Raw genomic sequence first — 12,503 nt, 5'->3', positions numbered from 1 at the left:
TACAGTACGCCCGTAATGGTACCAAGGAGGGCTCTTAGAAGTGACCATATTAGGCCTACTGTTAGCCTACCAATGGTAAACTTCGGCCTAAAGAAAACGATAAACAAAACACTAAACTACAAAATGTTACTGCTTGTAAAAGATCCAAAATAAAATTGAAAGTAACGAACTATCATGGTAACGCAAAGTCTTCTACATTTAAACAATAAATCATGATGTTCCTCTCATACGATGTGAGATGGACAAGTATGTGTGTAGGCCTACGTATGCTGAGCAGGATCGCAGTATAGATGAGGAAACAATTTAGCTCGTTTTAAACTGCATTACTCTGTTGAATTCGAGTGTTTTAAGAACTAAATCATGTTACAAAATGTGTGTGTAATACTATGTTTGTATTAAAGCTGCCAAAAGAAAACAATTATGCTTAACTAGTGTATATCTACCTATTGCTGTCTCTTTTTCGTCGGGCATTCTCTTCCTATCTTCTCTCCGCCGTCTTCTTCCAAAATGGCCAAAGTTGGCAACTAAGTATGCTAATTAGCAAATAGTTAGTGCTGATTGGCTAATCTAGTCGTCTGCATTACCCGCGTATTCTAAACCGGATCTAACCGGTGTTATACCAAAGCATATTCTTTGCATACATAGCTTGAAAAGTTTGCTGTTGGATCTAACTAACTTCACCCCCTCCCTCTGTTATAGGGCCTAGTTAGTCCATTTATTATTTTGTTATTTGCTTACACCATATGCAATTGAGTTCAAGATAGGTAACAGCGCCGGCTCCATGTAACAACCGTAGAAATACACCCTGAATGCTTATTTCAATGTTTATTCAGGGATTTGTCCATTACCACTGTTAGAACATCGTAATTTACTACGCATATTTAATAAAAAGGTAATGTTTAATAATGGTATTCTGTATATATATATATTTGGTTTATTGCAAAAAGCAATGTAAAAAACATTGATAATTGTATTAACTTCATATATCATTTATGGTGTAAATGTGATAATGCTGAAGTATGTGGTCATACGAAGATTAGAGAAGATTAATATAATAGTAATACTGATGGTTTTTTTTATTTAGCCTACTGCCGTATTTATTCGAATAAACGCCCCAGTTTATTGTTCAGGAAGTTTCAGTTTATTTTTAGATGGAGGCGTTTATTTTTGGGTGTAATAATGATAACATGGATGTATAATTAAATAAATAACCCCTAGATATGAAAAATAAAACCCAATTAATATCAAGAAGTGAAGCAAAATACGGTAAAAATTGTATCAAAATATTTGGTAAATTGTAGATCATGTCAATCAATGAATTCTACTACAAATGGAAATGTGTTGTAGTGAAAAAAAATATTGTGTATAGTGTAATATGAATGTGGCGGGTGCCGAATAAATACGGTATTTAGAACATATAATAATATATCAGTAGATTGTAATTACGGCCTTACATATAGGCCGTAGTCTCATGTAAACTACGATATTGTATGCGTCATGAATAATTCAATAGTTTTGGTGATTACAAATGATGAAGAAAAACGTTTTTTGTAAGTCTATTTCTTGCCATAAAAGAATGCGATTTAATCTTCCTTGGTATCAATATTAATCATTAACGACTGATAAAATGAATCTTTACTCCGGCCATTATTATAATTCGGAATTATTTATAAATAAATAATTCTTCTATGTAATATTTAACAATGCCCCGTGTATCTATAGACCAGAGGGAAGAGTGAACATTATAGACTAACAAAAAACTTTAAAAAAAACTCAAAATAGAGGGCGCTAGACGTGTTTTAATGTTTATCACAGACGTAAGCAGCTGTAGATTTAATTTTGTTTTAAAGGTTTATTTTGAAATTTCTATTATTAACAAATACACAAAGCAATTAAACTAACTTTTTGTTTTGCATTCTTTTAATAAATGTTACTATTCACAAGAAAATAGTAACATCAATAACACAATCAAGACAAAAACTAAATAATAATTATTCAAAATAATATTGTTTTTGATAATTTTCGCAAACTACAATAAAAATGTAAAACCTCAACACAAAGATTCCTGATTATCAATTCAATTCAATTTCTTTTTATTTTAGAAATATCATCCATATTAATAAACTTATAAACAGAAAAAGAAAAATCGTAAACTCTAAACTTAAGTATATAGAATGCTTCTCCACCTACAATACATTTTGGAGTTATGGAGCATATGTTTGCAAACACAAGCAACAAGGATGTTATCCACTATTCAACATACGTTGCATGAAACCATAGGTAGATTTTCGCATGTACTCATTAAAGGAAGGGACACCATGATCAATAAACATTGCACTGGCACTACTACTTCTAGAGACATTAAGTATACGGCGCAGAGCATTATTGTAGCATACATTAAGAGATCTAATAGTCTTCATACGATAGTTACACCAAAGGGCTGCACAATACATATTAATACAGTAAGATCTAAAGAGACAACATTTAACATTGGTAGAGCATTTCATAAATTTGCGATTGAGTGAGTTGCTTCTAATACACAAAGATCTGTACTGACTTTGAATGTCGGTCTCATCACTGCAATCACACATAAGAATTATCAATTGACTCACTTTTTTTCAGTTTTATATTATCTTATGTGCTTGGGTAACATAACACTTTTGAGGCTAAATCAAGAGCCATTGAGGATTTGATCTGGTACCCATTATTAGAATATGTAACACAAAATGAAGTTATGATCTAATTTTTTATTTTAATAACAAATCCTAAAACATTATCAGAATTGCTTGGATCTGGTAGCCTACCCACAGAAAAGATAATGTTTTCATAAATGCAAGAATAATGTGTTTTGTTTAAGATTTGAATAAGACTAATATACTAATAAGATGAATAAATGACAATAAACACTTTAAATTGAATAGGAACATATAATGAAAAAGTTGGTATTTTGGCAAGTATCACATAAACATTCGATATTTGTATAATATTGCATTGTTATCCTATACTAGTGGTATAGAACCAAATTTCCCCCAAAAGTGTCACTGCCAGTGCCATATATATATGTACATACTATGTGCAAATAAAAGAAGCAAATTAGTCACACAGATACCCATCTAAAGTGTTTTCTTTTTATATATATATACATTATATACTACATTTGACGAGCCTTGTGATACAAAATAGATAAGCTAAACCTCATGAAAAAATGTTTTAATAGACTCCTTCACTAATGGCTAGAGGGTACTTTGAATAGTAAATACTAGACTGTTGTTCCATACAGTTGCTTAGGATATCTTACTACAAATTGTTTAATACACAGCATTGCAGAATATTATATTATGGATTTATACCAAGAAAGTGTGTTGTTCATGTTTCAATTAACAATTTGTAGCCCCTACTTGCCATGATAATATGCTGTACTGTTGTATGGGTTCTGCCATTTTTCAGTCAACTTATGTTCTTCATCTAATTATCCTTTAGGAACTGGTTAAAAATCTAGAAGCTAAAATATTAATCAACAAAGGTGAAAGTTAGAAACATATAACACAAACAAATATTGAATTTAATTTAAATTGTTGTGTACTTTGATACAGTTAGATAGTACATTATTTAGATAACAGTAAGTACCGTATACCCCCTGGTATAACCCCACCCCTTAGAACACGAATTGAGCCAACTTTAGGGGGGACTATCCTGGGGAAAGACTGGTTCAGAAAAAAAAAATATTGGTAAGCATTTCTTGTAAAAACTTATCAGAACTGTTTATAGAGAGGCCTACATCCAGATCAAAAGTCAATACTGGGACTATACCAGGGGATATGCCGGTTTGTGAAATCAGACATACAGTAGGGGGTGGGATTAAACCTGAAGCGGGATAATAACTTGAGGATATAATGGGTATGGTTGTACTCACTAACTGTGGTAAGATCTTCTCCATGTGTTGTATGTCAACTACTGCTGCTCCTTCAGAACTAGCTTGTTCTGCACTTCTCCCAGCACCCTCTGTTCAATAATCACAATAATTACTCAAAACTCAAACATTTATTCATCGTACAACAAGAGGAAATTACAGTGCGTGCACTGCACAAAATACAATGTAATAAAATGTCAAAAAAGACACCAAAAATCATTCACCATTTAAAATTAAATTTTAATAATATACCTTGGTTTGTCTACACAATCAGACTTTATGTGACAAAAAAAAAGTGGTCATATTACTAACATATTTGGGCATATCACACTTTTTTGTCAAACTTTGGATAGTGCAGACAGAGCTTTATAGTGTATAAATAAATGAGTTAATTTTACCTTTTGAAAATATTCTGAGAAATTCAACACATAATTTAACAGCATCATTACTCACTATAATGAAGAAAGAAAATGTGCAATCTATTATGAAGTAGTAGAATATTAGATAAGATATTAAAGATAAGATAACTTTTATTGATCCTCAAAAAGGAAATTCATTGCTCGTCAACACTAAATACAAAAAAATGGTAGAACAACCATTCATATAAAAACATCTAAAAAATACAAAATAAGTTAAGTTATTATCTTCTTGACTTCCTGTTGTACTGGATGATACCGGAGGGGATAGCCATGGCTAATTCAAAAAATCTTAGGGTATGTTCAGACCTACAACTTTATGGTCTTATATCATCTTGGGATAAAGTGAGTTCTCATTTTAATTAGCATTGCAGTGTTCAGACTGGTAAACTTTTACGGCTATGTTTCAACAAATTTGATTGGTTGGTTATTATATTTTACTTTTGTATCTTGTAACATGAGCTTCCATATTGAACTCAATGTTCACAGGCAGTTTCAGACCTACAATGTTATGGTCTTATATCATCATGGGATAAAGTGAGTTCTCATTTTAATTAGCATTGCAGTGTTCAGACTGGAAAACTTTTACGGCTCTGTTTCAATAAATTTGATTGGTTAGTTATTGTATTTTACTTTTGTATCTTGTAACATGAGCTTCCATATTGAACTCAATGTTCACAGGCAGTTTCAGACCTCAGATGAGTTGTACACTCTATATGATACAAAACCATACATTTATAGGTCTGAACAGTATTCACCAATCACACTTTAGTGAGATATTTCCCTTAAATATTAAGTATTTCACTTAACTCGATAAATATGTAAGTACTTCCCTTAAATTATTCACTTATATAGGAGACTTATTTAATTTTAAGTGTATGGTATGGTGAATGGTGAATACGGCCACAAGACTTTTCAAATGGGGTGGGTGGGTGGAGGTGTGGACATTTTTTAAATGCCTTTTGTGTTTTTGATACATTCCATATGCAAAAAACAAGAAAGTTCATTTATAATTTCAATGGCCTTAGTTGGTTGGTGGCATTTTATGGTATAGGCCCTACTTACATTTTGTTTTTCCATCTGTAAAGTGCATTCGTAGAATTTTATCAATTGTTGACTGCAAAAAAAATATAAACTGTCAGAGATATTTAGATCTCTGGTATTATAATATAGGAGATGGCTTTGGCCTAGCCTTAGCCTATTAAATAAGAATCAATTTATAACATCATTTGGCTTAAGTATGTTGGTTTCCTGAAATTGCAACAGAGGGTAATAATTTCCACATGATCTGAACCAGGATAACCTAACTAGGGTAGCCTACTACTAGTAGGCTACTAGGTACTACTGTACTAGTACTAGTTAGGTTCGAAACTGGCTGTGTGCCTATAAATACACCTAGGGCCTAGCCTAGGCCTGTCTTTACGTACAATTTAAGTCGCCTCGTCTAGCTAGGCCCTCTTAGTCTTATGCCTTGCTAGACCTGGCCCTTAGCAGTAGGCAGGCCTAGAGTATAGTAGTACCAGGCCTAGGCCTATACTACACTACTAGCTAGGGCCTACTAACTAGCTAGAGGCCCACTATTATAGCTAGCTAAGCTAGGCTGGAAATGCTAGCCTACTAGGCCTAGGCTAGTACTACTCTACTAACAATATACAAAGTAACAAAGCACAGCTGCTTTAATAGGCCTAGAAAATACATAACGAAATTAGAAATATAAGAAGGTACACTATATGTTACATACATATATGTTACATACCAATTTGAATGTTGCACCCTGCTCTTCTTCGTCTGCCATTTTTGTTTTGTTTTCAAAGTTTCGCGCACTCTCTCAATGTAGTTGACTTCCGGCCTCGTGTCAAAGGATGTCACTCTCCGACCTTCTACCTCATGATCGACGTTCGATGATTGGTCAGACACAGCGGAGAGTGGCTTTTGTCGTAATATTCATTATTTTTTTATAAGATGCCGAATAATATATGATTTATTAACCCTAATATGTCTTTATTATGTTAATAAAATATAATATATAGTATATAGTATAAAATACTCTAAATTCTAACTAAAAAATCATACAAAAGCCGTCAACACTACAATAACAAACAATGATGAGCAAATTATGATGAGTAGTCGTGGCCGAGTGGTTAAGGCGATAGACTAGAAATCTATTGGGGTCTCCCCGCGCAGGTTCGAATCCTGCCGACTACGAACTTTTTTTAAATCATTTTTTTATATTTATACATTAATACATTAGTTGTGTTTATATTTTTTCTATGTGCAATCCATTTCATTTCTCTTTCAAAATTTACCTCTAACTGAACGGTACAAACAATGCTTTTATTTTGCCATTTTTTAACAGTTGTTTATTTTATGATGTGTGAGCCTTTATAATATCATGTTACGATTTGGTTTCCTGAAGATTTCGTTTTATATATGAAAACACTAGTATTATAAGTCATCTAAATGAGTTTTGCATTTTTCTATTTTATTAAAATATTAATTATTATGTCATTATGACTTTTTGGTTAAATCGTCGTAGTCTGGTATGATATGGGTGTACATATCTAGTATAGTATATAATAGAGGTGAACTAAAAGTCGGGGGTGGTGGACATGTGATCACAAGCCGAAGGAACACAAAATAAAGATTACTTTACTATGAAGACACGGTTCTCTGGGGAAAAATACCTATTTCTATATGAAGACAATATTATACTTATCTGAAGAAATAATTATTTATTTATATGGAGAAATATAGGTACTTCATGTAAGATACATACATGATTTTAATCTTCAGATCGTCGTCAAGCTCACTCGTGATGAAGGACACTTTGTCTTAATTTGGTATCTTTATATAAAGGGCTAGTGTTGCCCGAAAGCTAGCTCTGAAAATGTTTCTGGCTGTTTATTTATCGTTTTGTACTTTAGCTACATTTTTGCTTATTTTATTTTGTATCTCCATTGAGATCCAGCCACATACCCACATCACTGAAATTTTTTCAGTTGCCTTTTGATTTAAATATAATAATTATATTTATATTTATTATTCAGCATATATAATACAATAGATTTTCAACGCACATCACTATATTATATGATTTGACAGACAGGTTTATTCACACAGGTGCTATTATTCCAATTAGGCCTTTACAGACCAGTAAAATACATTATGAAAGCATTGATCTCCAGTGGGGAGACCTCACCCCAGTGCTAATATATAATTATACAGTATTGAGTTCCGTGGACGTCTAACTATTGCGTTCGTTGTACATTTGGCTATTGCGTTCGTTGTACTTCTGACTATTGCGTTCGTTGGATGTCTGACTATTGAGTTGGTTTTACGTACGTCTGAATATTGCGTTCGTTGTTCGTCTGACTATTGCGTTCGTTTTGTACGTTTGACTAACTATTGCGTTCGTTGTTCGTCTGACTATTGCGATCGTTGACGTCTGGCTATTGAGTTCGTTGTACGTACGTCTGATTATTGCGTTCGTTGTTCGTCTGACTATTGCGCTCGTTGACGTCTGGCTATTGAGTTCGTTGTACGTACGTCTTACTAATATTGCGTTCGTTGTTCGTCTGGCTATTGAGTTCGTTGTTCGTCTGGCTATTGAGTTCGTTGTTCGTCTGACTATTGTGTTCGTTGGACGTCTGTTGACTATTGCGTTCGTTGTACGTCTGGCTATTACGTTCGTTGGACGTCTGACTATTGAGTTCGTTGTTCGTCTGGCTATTGAGTTCGTTGTTCGTCTGACTATTGTGTTCGTTGGACGTCTGTTGACTATTGCGTTCGTTGTACGTCTGGCTATTACGTTCGTTGGACGTCTGACTATTGCGTTCGTTGTACGTCTAGCTATTGCGTTCGTTGTACGTCTGGCTATTACGTTCGTTGTACGTCTGGCTATTGCGTTCGTTGTACGTCTGGCTATTACGTTCGTTGTACGTCTGGCTATTACGTTCGTTGTACGTCTGGCTATTGCGTTCGTTGTACGTCTGGCTATTGCGTTCGTTGTACGTCTGGCTATTACGTTCGTTGTACGTCTAGCTATTGCGTTCGTTGTACGTCTAGCTATTGCGTTACTTGTGTACCTCTGGCTATTACGTTCGTTGTACGTCTGGCTATTGCGTTCGTTGTACGTCTAGCTATTGCGTTCGTATTGCGCCTGGCTATTGCGTTCGTTGTACGTCTGGCTATTACGTTCGTTGGACGTCTGACTATTGCGTTCGTGCAATATAACTCAATTCATTCACTTTCTCTTTTAGAAAAGGTTACTCTCTGCGTAGTTAAACTGTCTATTCTAGTTCTTCAACCTCCATTATTGGTTCCATGATTCTTGCAACTCTACTAACATTTCGAAGTTTATGTTTATTTCTAATTACAAAGGTTTTTTGACCGCTTCCACTTGGTTTATTTTCTTTCACAACAGGAGGTCGTCTGTACTCGACCGTCATACCACAAATGTTCTGTAGTCTTCGCATATAGCACTCCTGATCAAATCGAACGTCGTCAATTTGGTCTTGAACCGTGTTAATTTTCTGCAGGTTGTACGAAACCATTTCCATCCGTCGACTGGATTCACGCCTAAGCTTTGAGGCGATTAAATCAAGAACTTCGCCTCGATGCAAGCCATGGCAATCAGGAACCGGATTCTGACAAATTCTAGCCCAGTCTGATCTTGCTCTATCAACCTGTTGGATCAAACATTTGCTGAGAGTGACGATGGAATTAAGTTGTTGATCAACGTTGGTTAGAGGACTTGCATCTACATCATACGCTTCACTTGGATCCTCTTGATCTTCCAGAAAGTGTACTACAGCGTCTTTATCCTCCTTGGTGACGTCATCACAATACATTCTTACATTGTCCCAATATGTGGAATATTCCAGCTCATTCATGCCTTTCTTTATTTCGAAAGAGTCAAACGATTCCTCTTTTTCGTCATCATTGGAATCCAGTGTGTTGGTGTGCACTGTCAAATTTTCGTGGTCTTCCGTTTTCTCTGTATTAACTGTCAATGTTGCTGACACGTGGTCAATGCTGTTGAAGGCTCGTACGTCACGTTCTGCCTGTACACATTTGCTCAACATTTTCACTTCCTTGGTGTTTACTGATTTGTCTGCCATTTCAAATGAACGTGTTATTGTCCCGCTCTCTGTCAACTCTTTTTTTAGTGTCTGTGTCTCATCATCCACCATTTTTGGTTTAACCTTTTGACTCCTGGCTTTTTTGGTGAGACGTGCCAATCTAAAAGCTTCTCTTAGCTTTCCCCTCTTTTTCTTCTTTGGCTTCTCTTCTTCATTGGAAGTGGCTGCATCAGTTGCTGTTGATGTCTGTGATACTGTGCTGTCCATCTCCTCCTCCAAAGAAGTCTCCGAAGCAGTTGATAGTTCAGGGCTTTTGGCAGCATCAACTGATGCAGCTTTGGCGGATGGTGGGCGTTTAGATGACGCAATACCAATTGAGAAATCATCATCTTCTCCCATTACGTTTCTAATTTCGACTTGAAGGGCATCCCATTTTCTGACTTCTCTTTCTCGTTTCAGTTCTTCCCTTCGACGGCGTCGAGCAGTCGGGCTCTCACAGCCAGGAATATTTTCTTCCACTCTACTGAATGATTTAACACCAGACTTAGTAATTCTTCCAACTGTAGTATATCTAGCTGCTGACGATGTACTTGCAACAACTTGACCAGTAGTAGGCCTACTGGTGGTAGCGGCATTCGAATCTTCATTGGAAACAACCTCCTGGATAACAAACAAATATATATTTATATATTTAAAAACAAATAATTATGTATTGGTATGGCTAAATTACAATATGATCGGGAATAAACGGTTAGCTTACCTGCTGTTGTCGTCTATTGCGACGGTTAAAGAATCTACGGAACCGTGAAAAGCGACGCCACCATGGAGAGGATGGACGTGCCTATCAATAAATAAGATAAACATCGTAAACAACAGCTTCTTAATAAACCATAAAATGATTAAATAGTGTTAGGACTGACATGATTAATACAAATTTTACATTTGTGTCGGTCGATTAAAATATTGACATAATTAAAATACACCCTGACTATAGGCTACAACTCGTTCGCACAACAAGACGATCGAACACTCCTTTTTCACGCAGTACCTTCTTAAAAGTTATCGCTTAAAATTAAGCATTCGTTACTCACGTTTTCTTTCCGATATTCTTCATTTTGCTGTTGTAGTTTATCAACTGATTGTTTATTTTCAGCCATCGTAATGAAATAAAATCTTTTCGAGTATAATTTATCGAATATTGAACTAAAAAATCACTGAGATAAGTTACTTTCCAGCGTGCTTAGAAAGAATGATAAGGTTTGTTGACACCATACCTCCTTGGTAACTTTGTGTACGAGCCTATGGTAACGTTACGCGCGCGTAGTTTAGGCATGGAAACTGTGACGCGTTATAAAAGTAAGTCCACGAGAAACAGCGCCGCACCAAGTTTTTCAATATAAATACCGTAATAATAATTTTTAAAAGCCATTATTCTTTTTAAAAGAAATTATATAAGGCGATGCTATATAAAATAACTATATGAATCAAAATAATTATATTGCATGCACAACACTAATAATTTTAATAATCCCTTAGTAGTGTTAACAAGTTACGGATCAGATAATCTGGATAAACAACTGTTTTATTATCTTCTGTATTGTACCTTTTACATTACTACTTACACAAGAGGTACAAAATATATAATGTATCAATTAGCTTTGTGTATTATCGACGCTGATTAAGTGTGTCCAAGCTTAAACTTTCTTCTAGTCTTGTTCGTAAATGATTTATGACTATCTCGTCTGACTCGTATGAAATGTGTATTTGTTCAAACACATGAAACAGTGTGCTGCCAAAATTAACATGAACATTAAAAGACTTTCAGGTAAATAAAACTCATGATACATTATATATACATTTCAATATTTATTATGTCGTATTGGACGGTTAAATTGCTAATAGTAATTGATAAGAATCCGTTTGGTAGTAGTTGTGATTTCAAATCACAGTATACGAATAGAAAGTGTTAAAAACATCGGTTATTGCACTGAAATTGAGTTCGTTCGTCTGTCACCAGTGTACGCCCTTCATAGGTCTTGTTGTGCAATACTTTATTTAGTTCGTTGTAGGTCTAACTACAGTATTGCGTTCGTTGTACGTCTGGCTATTGTGTTCGTCTGCTGGCTATTGAGTTCGTTATACGTCTGACTAATTGCGTTCGTTGTATATCTGGCTATTGCATTAGTTGTACGTCTGGCTATTGCGTTCGTTGTTCGTCTAGCTATTGCGTTCGTTGTACGTCTGACTGACTATTGCGTTCGTTGTACGTCTGGCTATTGCGTTCGTTCCCGCGTTCGTTATACATCTGACTATTGCGTTCCTTGTGTACGTCTGGCTATTGCGTTCGTTGTACGTCTGGCCATTGCGTTCATTGTACGTCTGCATATTGGATTATTGCGTTCTTTGTGTACGTAATACGCAATACTTTATTGAGTTCGTTGTAGGTCTAACAACAGTATTGCGTTCGTTGAACGTCTGGCTATTGTGTTCGTTGTTCGTCTGGCTATTGAGTTCGTTGTACGTCTGACTAATTGCGTTCGTTGTATATCTGGCTATTGCATTAGTTGTACGTCTGGCTATTGCGTTCGTTGTTCGTCTAGCTATTGCGTTCGTTGTACGTCTGACTGACTATTGCGTTCGTTGTACGTCTGGCTATTGCGTTCGTTATACATCTGACTATTGCGTTCGTTGTGTACGTCTGGCTATTGCGTTCGTTGTACGTCTGGCCATTGCGTTCGTTGTACGTCTGCATATTGCGTTCTTTGTGTACGTCTGGCTATTGCGTTCGTTTTACGTCTGACTATTGCGTTCCTTGTGTACCTCTGGCTATTGCGTTACTTGTGTACCTCTGGCTATTGCGTTACTTGTGTACCTCTGGCTATTGCGTTCGTTTTACGTCTGGCTATTGCGTTCGTTGTACGTCTGGCTATTGCGTTCGTATTGCGTCATAATAGTTCAAATTGCTGGTCACTGCTGGACATTGTGTTTAGCATTAAGTTATTATGATGCAATAAAACTCAATTCATGTTTTTCAATCACTTTTAGAAAAGGTTACTCTCTGCGTAGTTAAACTGTCTATTCTAGCTCTTCAACCTC

General features: G+C 35.5%; 1 protein-coding gene and 1 non-coding gene across 2 annotated transcripts; one reads left to right on the top strand and one right to left on the bottom strand.

Annotated features, from left to right (window-relative positions):
• Window positions 1-2,076: 2,076 nt before the first annotated feature.
• On the bottom strand, window positions 2,077-6,140 carry LOC144854903 (centromere protein X-like). The gene is made up of 5 exons (XM_078712919.1): window positions 6,083-6,140; window positions 5,392-5,443; window positions 4,309-4,362; window positions 3,914-4,002; window positions 2,077-3,502 (listed from the first exon to the last, which is right to left on the bottom strand). Exons 1-5 carry the CDS (start codon window positions 6,119-6,121, stop codon window positions 3,488-3,490), a joined length of 249 nt encoding a protein of 82 aa, XP_078569045.1. The 5' UTR covers window positions 6,122-6,140; the 3' UTR covers window positions 2,077-3,487.
• A 309-nt stretch (window positions 6,141-6,449) lies between these two features.
• On the top strand, window positions 6,450-6,531 carry Trnas-aga (transfer RNA serine (anticodon AGA)). The gene has a single exon. It is a non-coding gene; the product is annotated as a tRNA-Ser (tRNA).
• The last annotated feature ends 5,972 nt before the right edge of the window (window positions 6,532-12,503 follow it).

The sequence above is a fragment of the Antedon bifida genome, chromosome 10 (assembly GCF_963402885.1).
Source record: "Antedon bifida chromosome 10, ecAntBifi1.1, whole genome shotgun sequence".
NCBI lineage: Eukaryota > Metazoa > Echinodermata > Crinoidea > Comatulida > Antedonidae > Antedon > Antedon bifida.
Note: the sequence above shows the minus strand (reverse complement) of the source record. Positions and strands in the feature narration are given on the sequence as shown.

Coding starts and splice junctions, on each gene's coding strand:
- LOC144854903 (XM_078712919.1), bottom strand. CDS start 6,121: ATGGCAGACGAAGAAGAGCAGGGTGCAACATTCAAATTG. Junction 5,444..6,082: donor AGGGTGCAACATTCAAATTG/GTATGTAACATA, acceptor TTTTTTTTGCAG/TCAACAATTGATAAAATTCT. Junction 4,363..5,391: donor TACAGATGGAAAAACAAAAT/GTAAGTAGGGCC, acceptor TCTTCATTATAG/TGAGTAATGATGCTGTTAAA.